We start from the raw sequence: 15,603 nt of genomic DNA on the forward strand, positions 1-15,603 counted from the left end.
TTAAAATCCCGGCGGTTCTGGTGGGCCTGGACGCCGAGAAGGCGTTTGACAGGGTGGACTGGGGGTTCCTGTTACGCACGCTGGCCACCTTCGGCTTCTCATCCAAATTTTTAACAATGATTCGGGCGAATTACCTCTCTCCCCCCCCCCCCGATCCCGAGTGGCGGTAAATGGCCAACTGTCTCCCTTGTTTGAGCATTCTCTGTGCACTAGGCCGGGGTGTCCTCTGTCGCCGCTGCTTTTTGCCCTTAGCATAGAACCGCTGGCAATAGCGGTGAGAGCCTACCCCGACATTCGTGGATTGCCCTTCACTGGGGAGTCTCATAAGATTACTCTCTTTACGGATGATGCCCTTCTTTCCCTCTCTGATCTGGCCCACTCTCTTCCTCATGTGCAAGCCACACTGGAGCGCTTTGAAGCGGTGGCGGGGTTCAAAATTAATTACGACAAATCTAACGTCCTTAACCTCACAATCCCCCAGTCTGAAGTTCCCCATCTCAAGTCGCTGACACCTCTTCCATGGACTGATTCCTCTTTAATACCTGGGGATCCACTTTACCCCCACGCTGGGGAAACTGTACTCTGCTAACCTCCCCCCGATCCTGACTAAGATACAGTCTGACCTTGCCCGATGGAAACCCATGTTCATTTCCTGGCTAGGGAGGATTCACGTGATTAAAATGACCCTTCTCCCCAAGCTTCTGTACCTCTTCCAGGCCCTTCCTACAGACCTCGGCAGGGAATTCTTCAGGCGAGTGAAGTCCATGATGCTGCGTTTCATCTGGCAGGGAGGTCGGGCGTGTTTTTCCTTTGCCATCCTACGCAGACCGAGGAAAGAGGGAGGCGTGGGGCTGCCTGATATTCACTTGTACTTTAAAGCTGCCCAACTCCGTATACTAGTAGAGTGGTCACAACAAGAATCAGAAAAACACTGGCTGCACACGGACAGGAGCGTCGCAGGGAGAATGATCTGGGACTTGGTGTGCCGGCCCAAGTGTGATAGACCCAAGAATGCGTATGTCAGTTCCCCCCCACTAGCACCACCCTGAAGGTCTGGGATTCAGTCTCCAGAGATGACAGGTGGACCACCTTACCCTCCCCCTTCACGCCCATACACTTTAACCCCACCTTCCCCCAGCGTTAATCGAGGGCCCCTTTGGAGCTTGGAAGGAGGGCGGTTGCTTAGCGCTCACGCACCTATTTCACAACTTTGACCCACTCACCTCTGAAAGCTGTAGGAGGGATTACGGGGTTCTGGAGAATGAGCGATACCACCATGCTCAATTACTACACTGGGCACTCTCCCCCCAGGTGAGGGAGGCGGCCACTCGGACCCTCACGAGGTTCGAAGCCTTCCTGACAAAGACTTCCTCCATGAAAGGGGTCATAACTTTCATATATGGGTTCCTACTTACCACTGCAGTTGCCCCTAGGCCTAGGTATATGACTATGTGGGAGGGGGGCCTTCAACAGGACTTTTCAGTCACCGAGTAGACACACTTATGGTCCGACATTGCCAAGTTTAATCATTCAGTGGAACTTAGGGAGGCACATATGAAGCCCATGATGGACTGGTACCTACACCCCGCCAAGCTGAAATTGATCTTCCCGGACACTTCCGATAGATGTTGGAGGGGGTGCGGGCTCTTAAGGGACTTCCTTCACATTTGGTGGGACTGCCCCATTATCCGGCCGTTCTGGGAGGAAATTCTCGCTCAAATTAAAGACCTGTTGGGATACCCCATACCTACCTCGATGGCTTCCACACTGTTGGGTCTCCGTGATCCTTGTCTCGAACACCAGACCAGGGCGGACAAGAGGATCATATGGCTCAGCATTTTTGCGGCCAAAATTACTCTGGCCGCAGCATCGAAGAAGAAAGAGGCTCCGGCCACCTATTTGGCATTTGAGGCTGTGGAAATTGTTGTGTATGGAGAGGATGGCAGATATTTTTCTGGATGATTTTAAGAACTTTGAGTTTCGCTGGGGCACGCTGGTCGCTTTCCTCTCCAAGGGCCTACCATCCGCAGTGTGTCCTCCTAGCGCTAGAGCTCTCCACTTGTTCCAACTCTGAATCCCTGCCGCTGCACGTCTGGTACCCTGTCCTTTGCTTGTTGCTACCACAACTGGGGAGGAGGGGGGGGCTGGGGGGGAGGAGGGAGGGGGGGCGTGGGTGAGGGGAGGGGGTTTGTTCGTATTTTATGTTCGTTATGATGTCTATCATATTGTTCCCTTATATTCATGCATGCCAAGTCACGTGCCCGCGGAAGGGTCTGTTGGCATTACTGTAAGCTGATTATGGTCAACTTTCCGGGAGGCTCAGGCCTTAGTTCGCTTTGTCAGGAGCTTGCACAACCGGGACTCTTAGCTAGCCTCTACCTCCACTGCATACCGAATGGTGGCTCACGTGTCGGTCGGTCGGCACCTCCTAGGTCACCGCGCTATATGTAGGAGGCTTGATCACAGGGACCTTTCCCCAGCCCACCATGCTATCCTTGGGCTGCTGCTATTGCTACCTCCTGCGTGGGATGATGTGCGGGATTGTCGCATGTTTCCTTTTTTACTGTTTCTCACTAAAATGTCAATAAAAATACCTTTGACAAAAAAAAGTGAATCTGTCCTGCAGACTGTACACCTTCCTGCAATTCCTGCCCACAAATAAAGAGCTGACAACCATATCTATTTGGAAAATAAAACACAATGCAGGCAATCTCTTTACGACATATAGAGCTAACTATGCAGTAATAAATAAGCAATTATCAAGAAAAAGCACTTACATGGCTGCTAAACAGTGAAGAAAGATGAAGTGCTGTTTCTTGAGGATTGTTCTACTACTGAATGGCGAGACGTGATTGGATATGGGATTCACAGTGGTTAGTATTTGGCTGCTGAGTTAAATAAGTGAAGAAAGAAATGCATAATCCTCACCTGCGGTACCGACATAGAAATCGGTATTTACTGCTTTCTGTTTCCTCCCTCAGCTCCTCACTACCATTGCATGCTGGGGCCCCCTGTGATCGCGTGTAGTTACAACAGCTGCTGCAGAGGACATCAAGCATAGCTTGCGTCTTCTCAGAGCACAACCACCTTGGATTATCTGGTGTTACTCTGCAGGCATTTGCACCAATTGGTGGACACTTGGCCATTGCAGACGTATTATGGGCTGGCATGAATGTTAGTCATGGCAGTTGCGACCCTCCCCCTGGTTGATAATCCCGTTGTATTCAACCTCAGGCCAGTACACATGCTGCGGCAGGTGCAGCCCAAACCTGGGCTGCTAAACATGGCAGAGTAGATGCAGCCCACCTCACGCAGGTGTACAGATGTTAATTAACTCATGATTCTCACAGGAAACATTGCATAGATTGAAAAGCCCTCTGCAGCACAGATCGCTGTTGCTTTGCTCTCATAAAATTCACTTTGTCTGGGTGTTGCTCAGGCCAGGAATGTGCTAGTCTTCTCTTGGTGAGTCTTTCCTTTTGCAGGGCCTCTGCAGGCAGGCTTCTATCTAAGCTCTAGGCAGAGCCTCAGCTTCTCCAGCTAAACTTCTGGTGCAGACTTCTGGCAACGTACCCTGGGAGACAAACCATCAGAAATTCTTCAAGTACTTTGCAGAACACTGCCTTCCCTTGTCACGAAAGATCTGGAATAAAGTGGGGTTGATTGGGTCTCACTTTTATACACATTTTCTAGGCTGTGGTTGTGGATCTGCTGTGTCTAACTTAAGAACCGATTTTGGGCGGGTCTCTTTCAAGTCTCAGGCACCAAAAGGCAAATCTGTCCTAGAAACGTTCTTATGTTGGCAATCAAAACTGCAGTCCCAGCCTCTACCCTTACCATCTACTAAATAACAGTCCTCAGCAAGAACTAATCAACCACCCCACTGAAAAAAAGTGATAATGTAATTTCTAACAGCAACCCTATTTCCATCCTCCTAACTTCAGTGTCTTGACCGCCATCCTCCACCCACAGGCACGCAGGTGATAAAGGTCCATCGTCTGGAGAACCTTCCCTCATCCTCTATCTTGTGCCATGGTAAACCAAATCATCAAGGAAGGAATCCCCTTGTTTCATTACTCCGACGCACACACGCAGTCCTACTACTGCATGTGTGCTACACTCATTGGACATACACACAGGATACAAGAACATGGTTCTGGTTTTTCTCAGAACTGCATATCTTTTCTCAAGAGGGGCCATTAGGGAACACACCCATGACACAGATGAATAGGATGGTCCGATGTATTTAATTACAAAACACAGTTTGCTGCCATCCCCACCTTATGCTTTAAACCCAAAACGGGGATCGTTGCCCTATGTTCACTCTGAGGGTCCTCATGGTGCGCCCCTCCAGATCACAGGAGAGGTCCTACTCTTAGCATTGTCACAGACTGGCCTTGGCCTATGCACACACACTAGATGGTGTGACACCAGTTTAAAAAATAAGTTGGGATACCAGCTACACATGAAGTCAGGCACTCTGCAGGGTTAAACGCCCATATAGAATGCTGGGGGACGTTCCCACCCAAACATATATGCTTTTAAAAGTACAGTGTTCGTTCATTTAAACATCTTCAGTTTAGTGGGATAGTTGGTGTGATTCTCTTCGGTCAAGCATGACCCTGTAACCGTAGAAGATACTGGCATGGGATCTAATACCTTGCATCATCTCATACCTCTTTTTACTATTCTGATCCCCCAAAACAAGCCTTTCTAAACCCTCTTTTACTCCTCCCCCACTTCCCTTTTACTCATCCCCCTCCAACTAACTTTTACTCATCATCCTCCCCCTTCCTTTTACTCATCTCAAGCCTCCTCCTACTGCTGTGAGCTCCAAAAGAAACATCATTTTTTTAAATAAATCCTTCCCATCTATACCAATTGTCTTTTTCAATCCAAATAACAGACCAACATGTCCACCACTAAAATGAATTTCATATTTCACTATACCAATTCACCACTAATCCTTTATGGGTTCCTGAGTAGCGTGCTACTCGCCAAAAAGTACTTGACCACCTCATCCGGGATAGCATGCGCTATACAAATGCAAACCCTTTTACCTCTTCAACCCTTTTGCTATCCTTCTCAATCCAAATAACTGACTAACATATCCATCTCTCCAATTACTTTTAATATTTTCACTATACTAATTCACCACTAATCCTTTATGGGTTCTGGAGTAGCGTGCTACTCGCTGAAAAAGCGATTCGATGCGTCATCTTTGGTGGTAAGCGCAAAATAAATGCAATTACAGTACAATATCTTTTCTCCTCCCACTTGGGCCTAGACAGAGTTAAGTGACACACCTTTGAGCTCTGTGTATTCTGTGCTGCACTGGCTTGTCACAGCCTGGATTAATTACCACTGCTATTCTTTCCGGGTACTACCTATCATTCTGAATATTCCAGGTGGCTCCTGGCTTCTGCCTGCAGCCTCGCTATGGTAGCATGAATGCCTACTCCGCCATGTCGGTCAGATCTCCATGACACTGGTATGGAATCCTGGGAACGGTTGTAACTTGTCTAGGCCTCCGATGTTGGTTTTGGTTGCTCCTCCTACTGTCTGCTTCGGGGAGGCATTTTCTTTAAAACATCACTACTTTATGCAGCATTTGCAATGCAATAGGTACCGCATTCATTAGAGTTTAAGCTATTGGCATTGTAAATGACAATGCCTTTTATTTTTGTGTTGCTTTTCAAACCGATAGATAAAAGGCACTGTCATTACAATGCTAATAGTTTAAACTCTCTCAAATGCAAGACCTATTGCATTGCAAAGGCGTGCTATACATTTTTTTTAAATGCATTAGAAGAGAGTGTCATGTCTGCAACAGCAGGCAGGACAAAGCTATTTGTAGGTTTAATAACAGCCTCTGAGCACTATTTTCTCAGAGTACCAACACTCGTAGCAGGTGGGGTCGCAATGGGCGGTTACAAAATGAGACAAGGCGGTACTAAGGAGGGACTACTAAGCCTTTTAACCAATGAAAAGCCACAGTGGACAATGACACAAGCCAATGAAAAATATGGGCGGAGAGTGGGTGGAGCTTCAAATCCCTACTGCAATACTCCATGCCTCACAGAGCAGGGCATGCGCAGCCCAGGCTCAACCTAAAAATGTCGGGGTTTCCTAGACAAAACTATATGTGTGACTGTTTCCAAGTGGGAATTTTCTGTGCAGTTCATTAATTTTTGTGCATCTGTATTACTTCATAGTACATGGTTAGCTTAGCTCACATTCAATATGTATTGTATTCTACTCGGTTACTTTTAGAATTTAATGTACCCCAAATTGTGCTATGCATATTAATTTCTTGTAATTTTATCTGAAAATGAGTAAAAGTTTACCATATGTTACAAATGTTATGTAACCGTCCACACCAACCCATCGCTCCATCAGCACAAATAATTAGCTTCAGGGAGACATGCATGAGATTAAAGCAGAAAACTAGTCTCAGACAACTGAGGTACAATTCATTATGTTATTACAACAGTTTTAGGTGGTTTTTCGTTTCAGTTCTAAGGTGGGGATGTTTCCACACCTTTTGTTGTTTAGAGACTTAGCGCTGGATCCTGAAGATGCTCGCTTCATAGCCGTCTAGCTGCTCCTTTTTGTCCTCATCGCAGTGATTTATGTATTCTCTTTGTATTTTATCTCCCTCAGCCACATGAGTTTGACGAGTGCCGATTTGATATCAGCGTTAATGACAGTGTTTGGTACCTTCGAGCTCAAGACCCTGACCATAGACAGCAATGGATAGATGCTATTGAGCAGCACAAGGTAGGGGCTGTGTTGGATTGTTCTGACTTTGTTCAATATGGAATGTAAGCTGGGGTTGGGTGGCTGTATGCATCTATCCGTCTTTGCAAAGTCTTTTTTTTTATTGTACAAAATCCTTTTTATTGATTTTTAAATGCTATGCCTGAAATAACTTGAAAAATATACATCATCAAATAGAAAATTCCGCCTATACATCCACCTGCCTTTGTGAAACTCGACAAACGTCGTATATACAGGTGTCACATATGTTTACACAGGCATCCGTATTTATAGTTAGACTGCTTAACTTTTCTAATCAGTACTTTCTGAGTTTTACAAGCAGCGTTAAGCGTGCAAGATTTGATAACCCCTTAATGTTGTGCCGATTTTGGACTGATTATTTTCTAAGTACCGTATTGGTTTCACCAGACTTTCCGAAAAGATGGTTGATCTCCAGTCCAGCCGGTTTGTTTGCGTCAATCACACAGCTAGAAAATGGCCATTTCTGAACGGCACTGTAACCACAGATTCCTCCTCTTTTGAATCCACCTACACTGCGTCTGAAAATGGAACTGCAGCAGCTCCTTTGTGCCAAAGGGGGGTGCCTTTCGAGTCTGTGATGCCCTTATTCTGTCTCCTTGAGGGATGACATGGAGCCTTATATAGGCACTGATGCCAGCTCCTTTGTTCTGCACCCTGTCTCAAATCTGGAACTCTGCTCTCAGTTTTTCTCGGTGTTTTGCTCACTTACAAATTATTTCTCTTAATGGAACAGTGCACTAGGGATATTTCTTCGGAGGGAGGGGCAGGGGACAAAAGGTTTTTAAACCAAGCGGCCCCTACAGGAAGCAAGACTTGTACACAGATTCTTTTGAGGTCTACTTTTGGTATTTAGAATCCAAGCAAAAACGTAAAGTCCTGCAACAGATCCTTCCTGATTCATCCCAAGGCCATCGGAGGGAGAGGGGGGCGGGTGGGGACAAAGTGAAACTATGTCCCGCTGAACACAAGGAGCAGGGTTGATCACGCTCCTGGGGCCGGTTTCGCTATGGGGTTCAGGTGACAATCCTCTGGGAAGTCCAGAATGAAATCGAAGGATAAGGCGAAACACAAGAAATCCAAGCAGCATTTGACTTTTTCCCACCATTCCTTCTCCAGGGTACAGTGGTGCAAAGAGGTGAGACTGTTGGCATCTTCCAATTTCAAACCCATTCGAGACTGGAGCCAATGCATCCCGAATTTCCTGCGCCATCTTGGACTCTTCAGCAGAGTAAGGCCTTCAAAGAGGCAATGCTGCAGCTCTTTGGGACTCTTTCAGGTCCTTCTGAAGTGTATTATGGCCCATCTAGATCCTTTGGGTTCCCCAGTCAAAGTTCAAAGTTCAAAAAGTACTTTTTTCGGTTAAAAAACAATAACCATAAAAGCATCAACATGAAATTTACATTTTACACAGGACAGTTTAAAAATAACAAGTCTATTATATTACATTAGCACCAATAGATTTCCGTAATTTCAATACATATTTAAAAAAGCTTAAAAGTACAACGGTTAAAACTGTGTCCATTCTCTGACATTCTAAAAAAGCTGGGCGACATATGTTTAAATTCATTTCTTTAAGGAATGGGATTATAAATTTCCTACGAGGCATAATATAAAATTTACAAAAAAATAAAATATGGATATCAGATTGGGGTGAGGAATCATCACACGGGCAAGTGGGTAAATTACGCGACCATGAATTCATTTCTGGGAAGGACAAGAGTCTAAAAACAATATTTAATCTAAAACGGGTCAAGAGGAATCGATCATAATTAGACATCGGCAGGGTTAAGTAAGGCTGTACTTTGACACCAGTTAATATTTTAAGTTGTGCAAGGTAACTGTCTTTTTGCTCATTTCCACTCGCCTTCTCTTGTCTTCAAGGTATTCCAAACTCAGTTTTTTCAACAGTTTTCTGGGTATGTTTTCCATTAAAAGTGGGTCCTCGTAGTATTGTCGGCATCCAATTTCGCTCATAAAACGTTTAACATATTGTAGCCAATCAAAACTACCCACATTTTCCATTTTTAGTGCATCCTGTAACATAGCCCGATTCACTACACATTCATTAGTTGTCCATACCCTGTGCCACAAGAGAATGGGTTGTATTCTAATTTGAACTGGGTCAACCCCATATTTCAGATCTATGTGACAAATGTAGGTCGAAACACTCTGTGGTACTGCTAGGACATCCCTCAAGAATTTATTTTCAGCTATTTGTAATGGTTCTATATTAGAATACCCCCAAAGACCCGCACCGTACAAGGCTACTGATGTGCATGTGGCGTTGTATATAGTCAAGATTTCTCTTATTGGTTTGTTACCCAACTTTTTTATGGCCATTATTGTTTTTTGGAACAAAAGAGTTCTGGCCTTTACAGCACTTGTCCATCCCCCAGAATCATGGAACAAAATACCAAGGTAAGGGAAAGTGGTGGTGTTTTCCAGAGGAACGTTGTTTATGAACATTCTTTTCATCTGTTTCCCAGACCTTGTGCCACAGTTCATGGAGTAGGTTTTGCTACAATTGATTTTCAAATCTAAGCTCAACATGAACTTCTCAAAGGATATTAGCAATTTTTGTAGGGCCAAGGGAGTACGTGCCATTAAGACTGCATCGTCCGCATACAGGAGTGCAGGGATCGGTCTCTTACCAACCCAAGGCATATCCCTGCACTCCTGCAGGAGACGACGCTCAAGTCCATTTATGTAGAGCAGAAATAGAAAGGGGGCCAGAACACACCCCTGGCGTAGTCCGCGTCCCACTCCAAATTTCCTGGTACTGCATATCGTACAGAAGCTGTGGCTCCTGAGTATAATTCTCTCAGAAAGCGGATGATGGAATCTTCCACGCCCAGCTCTTTCAAAATTTCCCACAATTTAGTATGTGACACACAATCAAATGCCGACGAGAGGTCGACAAACGTAAGATATAACCGTTCACCTTTTACCCTAGTATACTTTTGCTGAACAATCATTAGATTTAAACATTGTTCAACAGTTCCCATACCCTTCTGGAATCCAACTGTAGGTCGCTCATTATTACATTTTCCTCAGCCCAATTCTGGAGTCTAGCCAGGATGATTCTTCCAAGGATTTTTACGGATGAATCAAGGAGGGAGATTGGCCTATAACAAGCACAGTTTTGTCTGTCTCCCTTCTTATATATCGGTACAATGACCGAGGTAAACCAGGATGGATTTAAACCCTTAGCAAGTGCAGCATTAAAAAGCTGCACCAGCATAGGGCCCCACATCTCATTGTTTGCTTTATATAGATCTGCTGGGATCCCATCGGGGCCTGCGGCCTTGCTTCCCTTCGTAGCTTTCACACCCATCATGACTTCCTCCAGAGTTATCACCAGTTTTTCATCCCCCAGTCCACCATTACCCATTTTAAAAGCATCTATAGTATCAGATTCATCTTGGGACCTATAAAGATTTGAAAAATGCTCCACCCAGTCATCCTCTGTGATCGCTATCTCTATGCGAGCCTTGAGGTTATCAAAGAGGAAAGGGGTGTTAACGGCCCTCCAAAATGCAGATGCATCCTTCGACTGGGAGGCCTAAAAAAAAAGAGTATTTATTTCTCCAGCACAACCTTCGCCAGCATCATCTGATCTTGCTCAACCTTTGCCCAGCATCATGCTGACACCAGGCCATATTGCAAGTTCTTTTCTGTAGATCACACTGATAGCAACTTGTTTGGCGCTGGCTGTGGCTCAGAAGCACCAGGTCCAGGTCTGTCCCTGACTCCAGATTCCGAACAGACTTCAGCTAGATTTACATGTTGCACCATGAGATCATAAAGGCCAAACCAACGGTTTGGGCCGTGTCCACCCCAGTCCCTCTGCCTTGACATGTATATTGCAGACAGGTGGCTGGCTCTGATAACATCTTGTGTCTTGAACATGTTTGCAGAAGATGATGAGGTGGAAAATTTGCTGCCCCATCACTGTAATGATGTAGAGCTATCTATATCTTTTGATTTGGACTCTCCCCGGAGCCCTCTACTGAGAAGATTCCCTCTTTTGTGATGGGGTTTCACAGGCTAGCGGAGGTCCTGGATTTGACGTTGTCAGCTAGGGCAAATTGCTCATTGAAATTTCACTGCCAGGTCCTTTCACTTCTGTACATTTGCTGCTTTTTAATGAGGCCATTATGGAGGCTTTCGGGGTGGCTTGGCCCAAGCTTTTCTCCGCATCACTGGTGAGCCATCCAATTGTAAGCCGCCATAGGCTTGACTGTGGGAATCCATCCCTCTTGACACAGCTTCTAATATGTGAGCGCATAGTTGTTTAGGCGTTAGTCAGTACAGTAAACTCCAGTTCCTTCTGCAAGGTGTCCCCAGACATGGAATCAAAACACATTAATGCTCTTGGTTTAAAGGTGTTCTCTTCCAGTTTATCACCTACATTCCAGAATGCCAAGGAATGTTACACATATACTCTCTGGGGCATGGTGAACCAGATTTGTCCACTCCCCTAGAAGAGATTTGCACTACTTTTGCACAAACTGTGCATGATGACAAGGATCCGGTAAGTATACCCTACAAACCGTTCTGGACACCACAGGCTATTGATGGTGATATGGGCATCAGTCTTATGGTTTGATACCATGTCCGAATGTGTACCGCTGGCTTTTCAGGGGCCATTCAGGTGTCACTGATGGACATGCTGTTTGATGGCTTCATAGAACAAGAACAGTGGTCCTTGGGTTTTATTTAGGTATCAAAAAAGGCTATTTACTCAAACACTTGTAATTCATGTACCTATTTTAGACAATGTATTCCTTTTGAATCTTTGGATAGGTGTTTGTTGAATAGAATGATGCAAATAGTTGGTGCGTTGCTCGTAGGTGATATAAACAGTAAAATTATATACACCCACAATGTATAAGTGTACAAAGTCCAGGGCAGATTCAGTTTTCTGTGTTGAAGTAAACAAATTGGATAATCCCTAAGAAGGTGTTGAAGTTTTTCTGTGGTTAGTTCTGGGATCAGAGGGTGGGTAGTTACCTGAATGAAGTGGAGATCCTAGAACTCTGGTCTCAGGTGGAACATCTCACCACATCAACCTTATGGAGCTGCGCACAATCAATCTGGCCCTCGAGGGCACTCTACCATTTATCTAGGATAGCTCTATTCAAGTTCTGTTGTCCCAGGCTGAGGCTGTGGATGGACCTGCACCGATTATCTCCGTGGGACCCCTCCACATCGGAGCAAACTAACTATTTAGGCTACTTGCTGACCACAAGTGGCATCTGCCCCCTTTGATGGGTGTAGGTGTTTTTGTCCACTTTGGCAGATTCTTTTTGCTACTGCAGAGGATTTGCAGTGTCATGCCATTTGTGCCCTAGAGCTTCTTCTCTCTGAAAAATGAATTTCACCTTCAGTGGGTATTCTCCCCTCTGTCCCCAAATTCTAAAGAAAGCTAGGAGTGACCAACCACAGCTTATGCTAGTAGTTCCAGCCTGGGTGAGGAGAGTGTGCTGAAACTTAACATTTGCCCTTCACTTCGACTTACTCTCTTGAAAGATCTGTTGAACCAACAGGCCAAAGTTATGCACACTAGCATCCACAGTCTACACCTACATTTGTGAAGATTGAGTGATCCAGCTGAATGGTTTTGAGCTTCCATTGGAGGTGGTGGATGTTATGTTGGATGTTCGTCCACGAGGTTTATCTATTTTGGCTCTTTGGTAAGAGAGTGGCCCTGTGGGAAGACCAACATGTTGACCCTCTTCAGTCTAGGTTATTTGATTTTCTTATGTTTTTGTTCCTGGTACATAATCTTACTGCTCCATTCAAGTGAATGTAGTGTCCTCTCAAACACATGCATTTGATTTTAAAATTGTGTTCGCAAGGCATGTGAAAATGAGTAAGGAGGACATGTGGGAAGGGTTAGACAACTACCCTGTAATTAAATCTTAACTATAGTACCCCACTTTTAATGACTACCTGATAGCGTGTGGTGTGCACAAGTGGTGATGGGGTACATCTAATAACAGGTTTATCAGGAGCGTTTATGGAGGAAGGAATATTGTCCGAATCAAAAGGTCGAATACGAAGAATTGCTTGTACCTTAAAAGAGCCTAATGAAAATAGCCAAAACCGAATTCTTTTCTGAAAGTATAAGGTCTGCAAAAAACTCAAAGAACTCTTTAAAACAGTTTAATCGTTGGTAAAATGGAATAATCGTTGTTCTTTTAGTCCAGATGAATCCGTTTGTAATAAGCTAGCAATCTTTTTTTAGTCTAAAGTCAAAGCCATTTTTCAAAATTTCTCACCCCATTCAAATATGTTAAGTATTGGTGATTCTTCAACCTATGTTAAGGAGCTGGACGCACAGCAAAACTCTAGCCCCATAGCTAATCCACAATTTGCAAGTTTTTCTCCTTTTACTATTAAAGGCGCCATCGGATCCTTGCCCACCCTAGTTTCTTAAGCAGGTAGCTAGTGCAGTTATTGGTCTGCTTATGGAACTATTGAATGAAATATTGATTACAGGGCAATTCCCGAATAAATGGCAAAAGACATCTATCCTTCCATTGGTGAAATGACCCACCTTGGATCCAACGAAGATGGAAACTATAGACCCATATCTCGCCTACCTTTCCCTGCTAAAATACTTGAGAAAAAAATGAACGAGGAGATGCTAGCTTTTTTGGATGTTAATTTGCTGCTAATTGCCTCAGAGTATGGCTTCGGAGCAAATCATTGCTGTGAATCAGCCTTGGTAGCAGCTTTTGAGGATTTAAGAATGGCAATCGACAAGGGTGGAAAAGCGACATTGATTCTATTGGATCTATCCGCCGCTTTTGATAGGGTTCACCATTCTCTCCTTATAAAGCAGCTGCGCTCGATAGGCTTCAGAAAATCGGCATTGACCTGGCTAAGCTCACTTTTTAGTAACAGACGACAGCGGTGGAGATGGGGGTGCGAGTACTTTGCCGTTCTCCCTAGTGTGTGGTGTTCCCCAGGGGTCTTCCCTCAGCCCCACACTATTTAATATCTGTCAGCCCCCTTATTTATTTGTTTGTAGAGTTTTATATAGCGCTAGCTATACCCGGGGGTATCAGAGCTCTTTACATAGATGTGCAGTTATACTAGTTGCGTTGGTTACAAGAGAACAAAGAAAAAACACAAGAACACAAAATGTATACATCAGGGTCGGCCTTTAGCATGGTTGAGCTGGGCCCAAGCCCAGAGCGCAATTTTCTGAAGGGCGCACAGGGCTGTGTGCATTAAGGTTATGCCTTATTAATCTTATTCGCAGCTTTGGCTTAGCTGTGTTTTCCTACGGTGATGATATTTGGATAGTGGTATCTATTTTATCAGACGTGAACAAAGTGGCAAGAAATTTCTGTAATTGCATGTTTCAAGTTGCACTTTGGATGCAAAATAATTGTCTAAAATTGAATTCAGATCAATTAGAGGTGCTGCTTTTTGGAAAAGAGACTACTTTCTGGAATGATTCATGGTTGCCGGCCATCGAGCTTAGGCTCATTACCAGTTCCTGTCCAGAAAGGAAGAAATCTAGTAGTTATTTTTGACACAAAATTATTCCTTTCTGAACAAATAAATTCAATCACTTCTGCTGGCTTTTTTGTGCTGAAGGTCCTGAAAAAGATTCTTCGGTGTACTCCCCTTGACTTGCAAAAAACAGTGGTAACGGCTCTCATTTTCTCGGAGCTAGATTACTGTAATGCTCTGTATTTAGGTGCTCACAAACGTGATAAAGAAACTGCAGGTTTTACAAAGTGCAGCGATGAGACTGCTGGTCAAAATTCTTAAGTTTAACCCCGTAGCTCAATCATTGCAGGGTCTTCACTGTCTTCCTGTGAGAAGGTTTGTTTTTAAGGCTATGTGCATGGTATATAAGGCCCTGCTTCGGACTGGCCCTATGTACTTTCGGTACATGCCGAGTAGGAATCTTGGATCCAGATCCTCACGATATGTCATTATTCCTAGATCAAACAAAGCAAGATGGAGAGGTAGGGCATTTTCCAAAGGCGCAGGAAAATGGTGAAACTCATTACCTCTTATGCTGCGTTGTCAACCTTGTCTGTTGTAATTTAGGACTCCGCTAAAGACCTGGCTGTTTACCGAAGCAGTTGACTAAGTCACTGTTAGATTTCAATTGCATTCTAGCCTCTGATTAGCCCTGCTGTTCTGCCTTTAGCGCTAAGACTCCTGAGGGTAATTGCTCGCTTTATAAAATCTTTTCATTCATTATGTGAATTTGCACAAGAAGAGCTGGTAAGCAGTTTATCAGCTTTAATTCTCGTAAAAAGACATGATAATTTATTAGCTGCCAACGGATGTCATTTGCAGTATGGCCTAGTCTTATGGAATGGTATTTACTAATTTTAAAATGAGTACTACTTTGAGCCCCCGCCCCAGAGTGCAGGAGCATTTCTTACCTTAGCAACCAACGAGAATACCTAGAGCACCTCTGAAATTACATGTAACACAAGCTTACTACACCGGAAAACATATTTAGGCCAACAAAAAGATGGCCTTGTAACATCCTGCTCCTGATTGTGTCATAGACATTCTGGTGTTTGTAAACTGAAGTAAACCCACCACCATAAAGAAGTGGTGTGCTGGCAATGGTCTTTACCCAAGAGGAGCAATCTTTTCACTTTTCCATTTGCTTGCTTTGTAATTATCTCGGTACTTGGAACAATCTCATCTTATGTTATAGGGGCTTCTAGTCCCAGATTCCTTACCTTTGAATTTTCTCACCTTTTTTAGACTGGATCCAGAAGATTTTTTGTGATCAGTACCCCGCGCGCTGGTAGG

The 15,603-nt window shown here is 44.4% G+C and overlaps 1 protein-coding gene across 2 annotated transcripts in view; it reads left to right on the forward strand.

Moving 5' to 3' along the window:
* Positions 1–15,603, forward strand: part of CERT1 (ceramide transporter 1) — an 881,084-nt gene that overhangs the window by 175,512 nt on the left and 689,969 nt on the right. For both annotated transcript variants that reach the window (XM_086960766.1, XM_086960767.1), the window contains exon 3: positions 6,664–6,780. In XM_086960766.1, the coding sequence (XP_086816892.1) occupies positions 6,664–6,780 (117 nt within the window). The remainder of the gene's footprint in view (positions 1–6,663; positions 6,781–15,603) is intronic.

The sequence above is a fragment of the Lissotriton vulgaris genome, chromosome 3_1 (assembly GCF_964263255.1).
Source record: "Lissotriton vulgaris chromosome 3_1, aLisVul1.2, whole genome shotgun sequence".
Classification (NCBI taxonomy): domain Eukaryota; kingdom Metazoa; phylum Chordata; class Amphibia; order Caudata; family Salamandridae; genus Lissotriton; species Lissotriton vulgaris.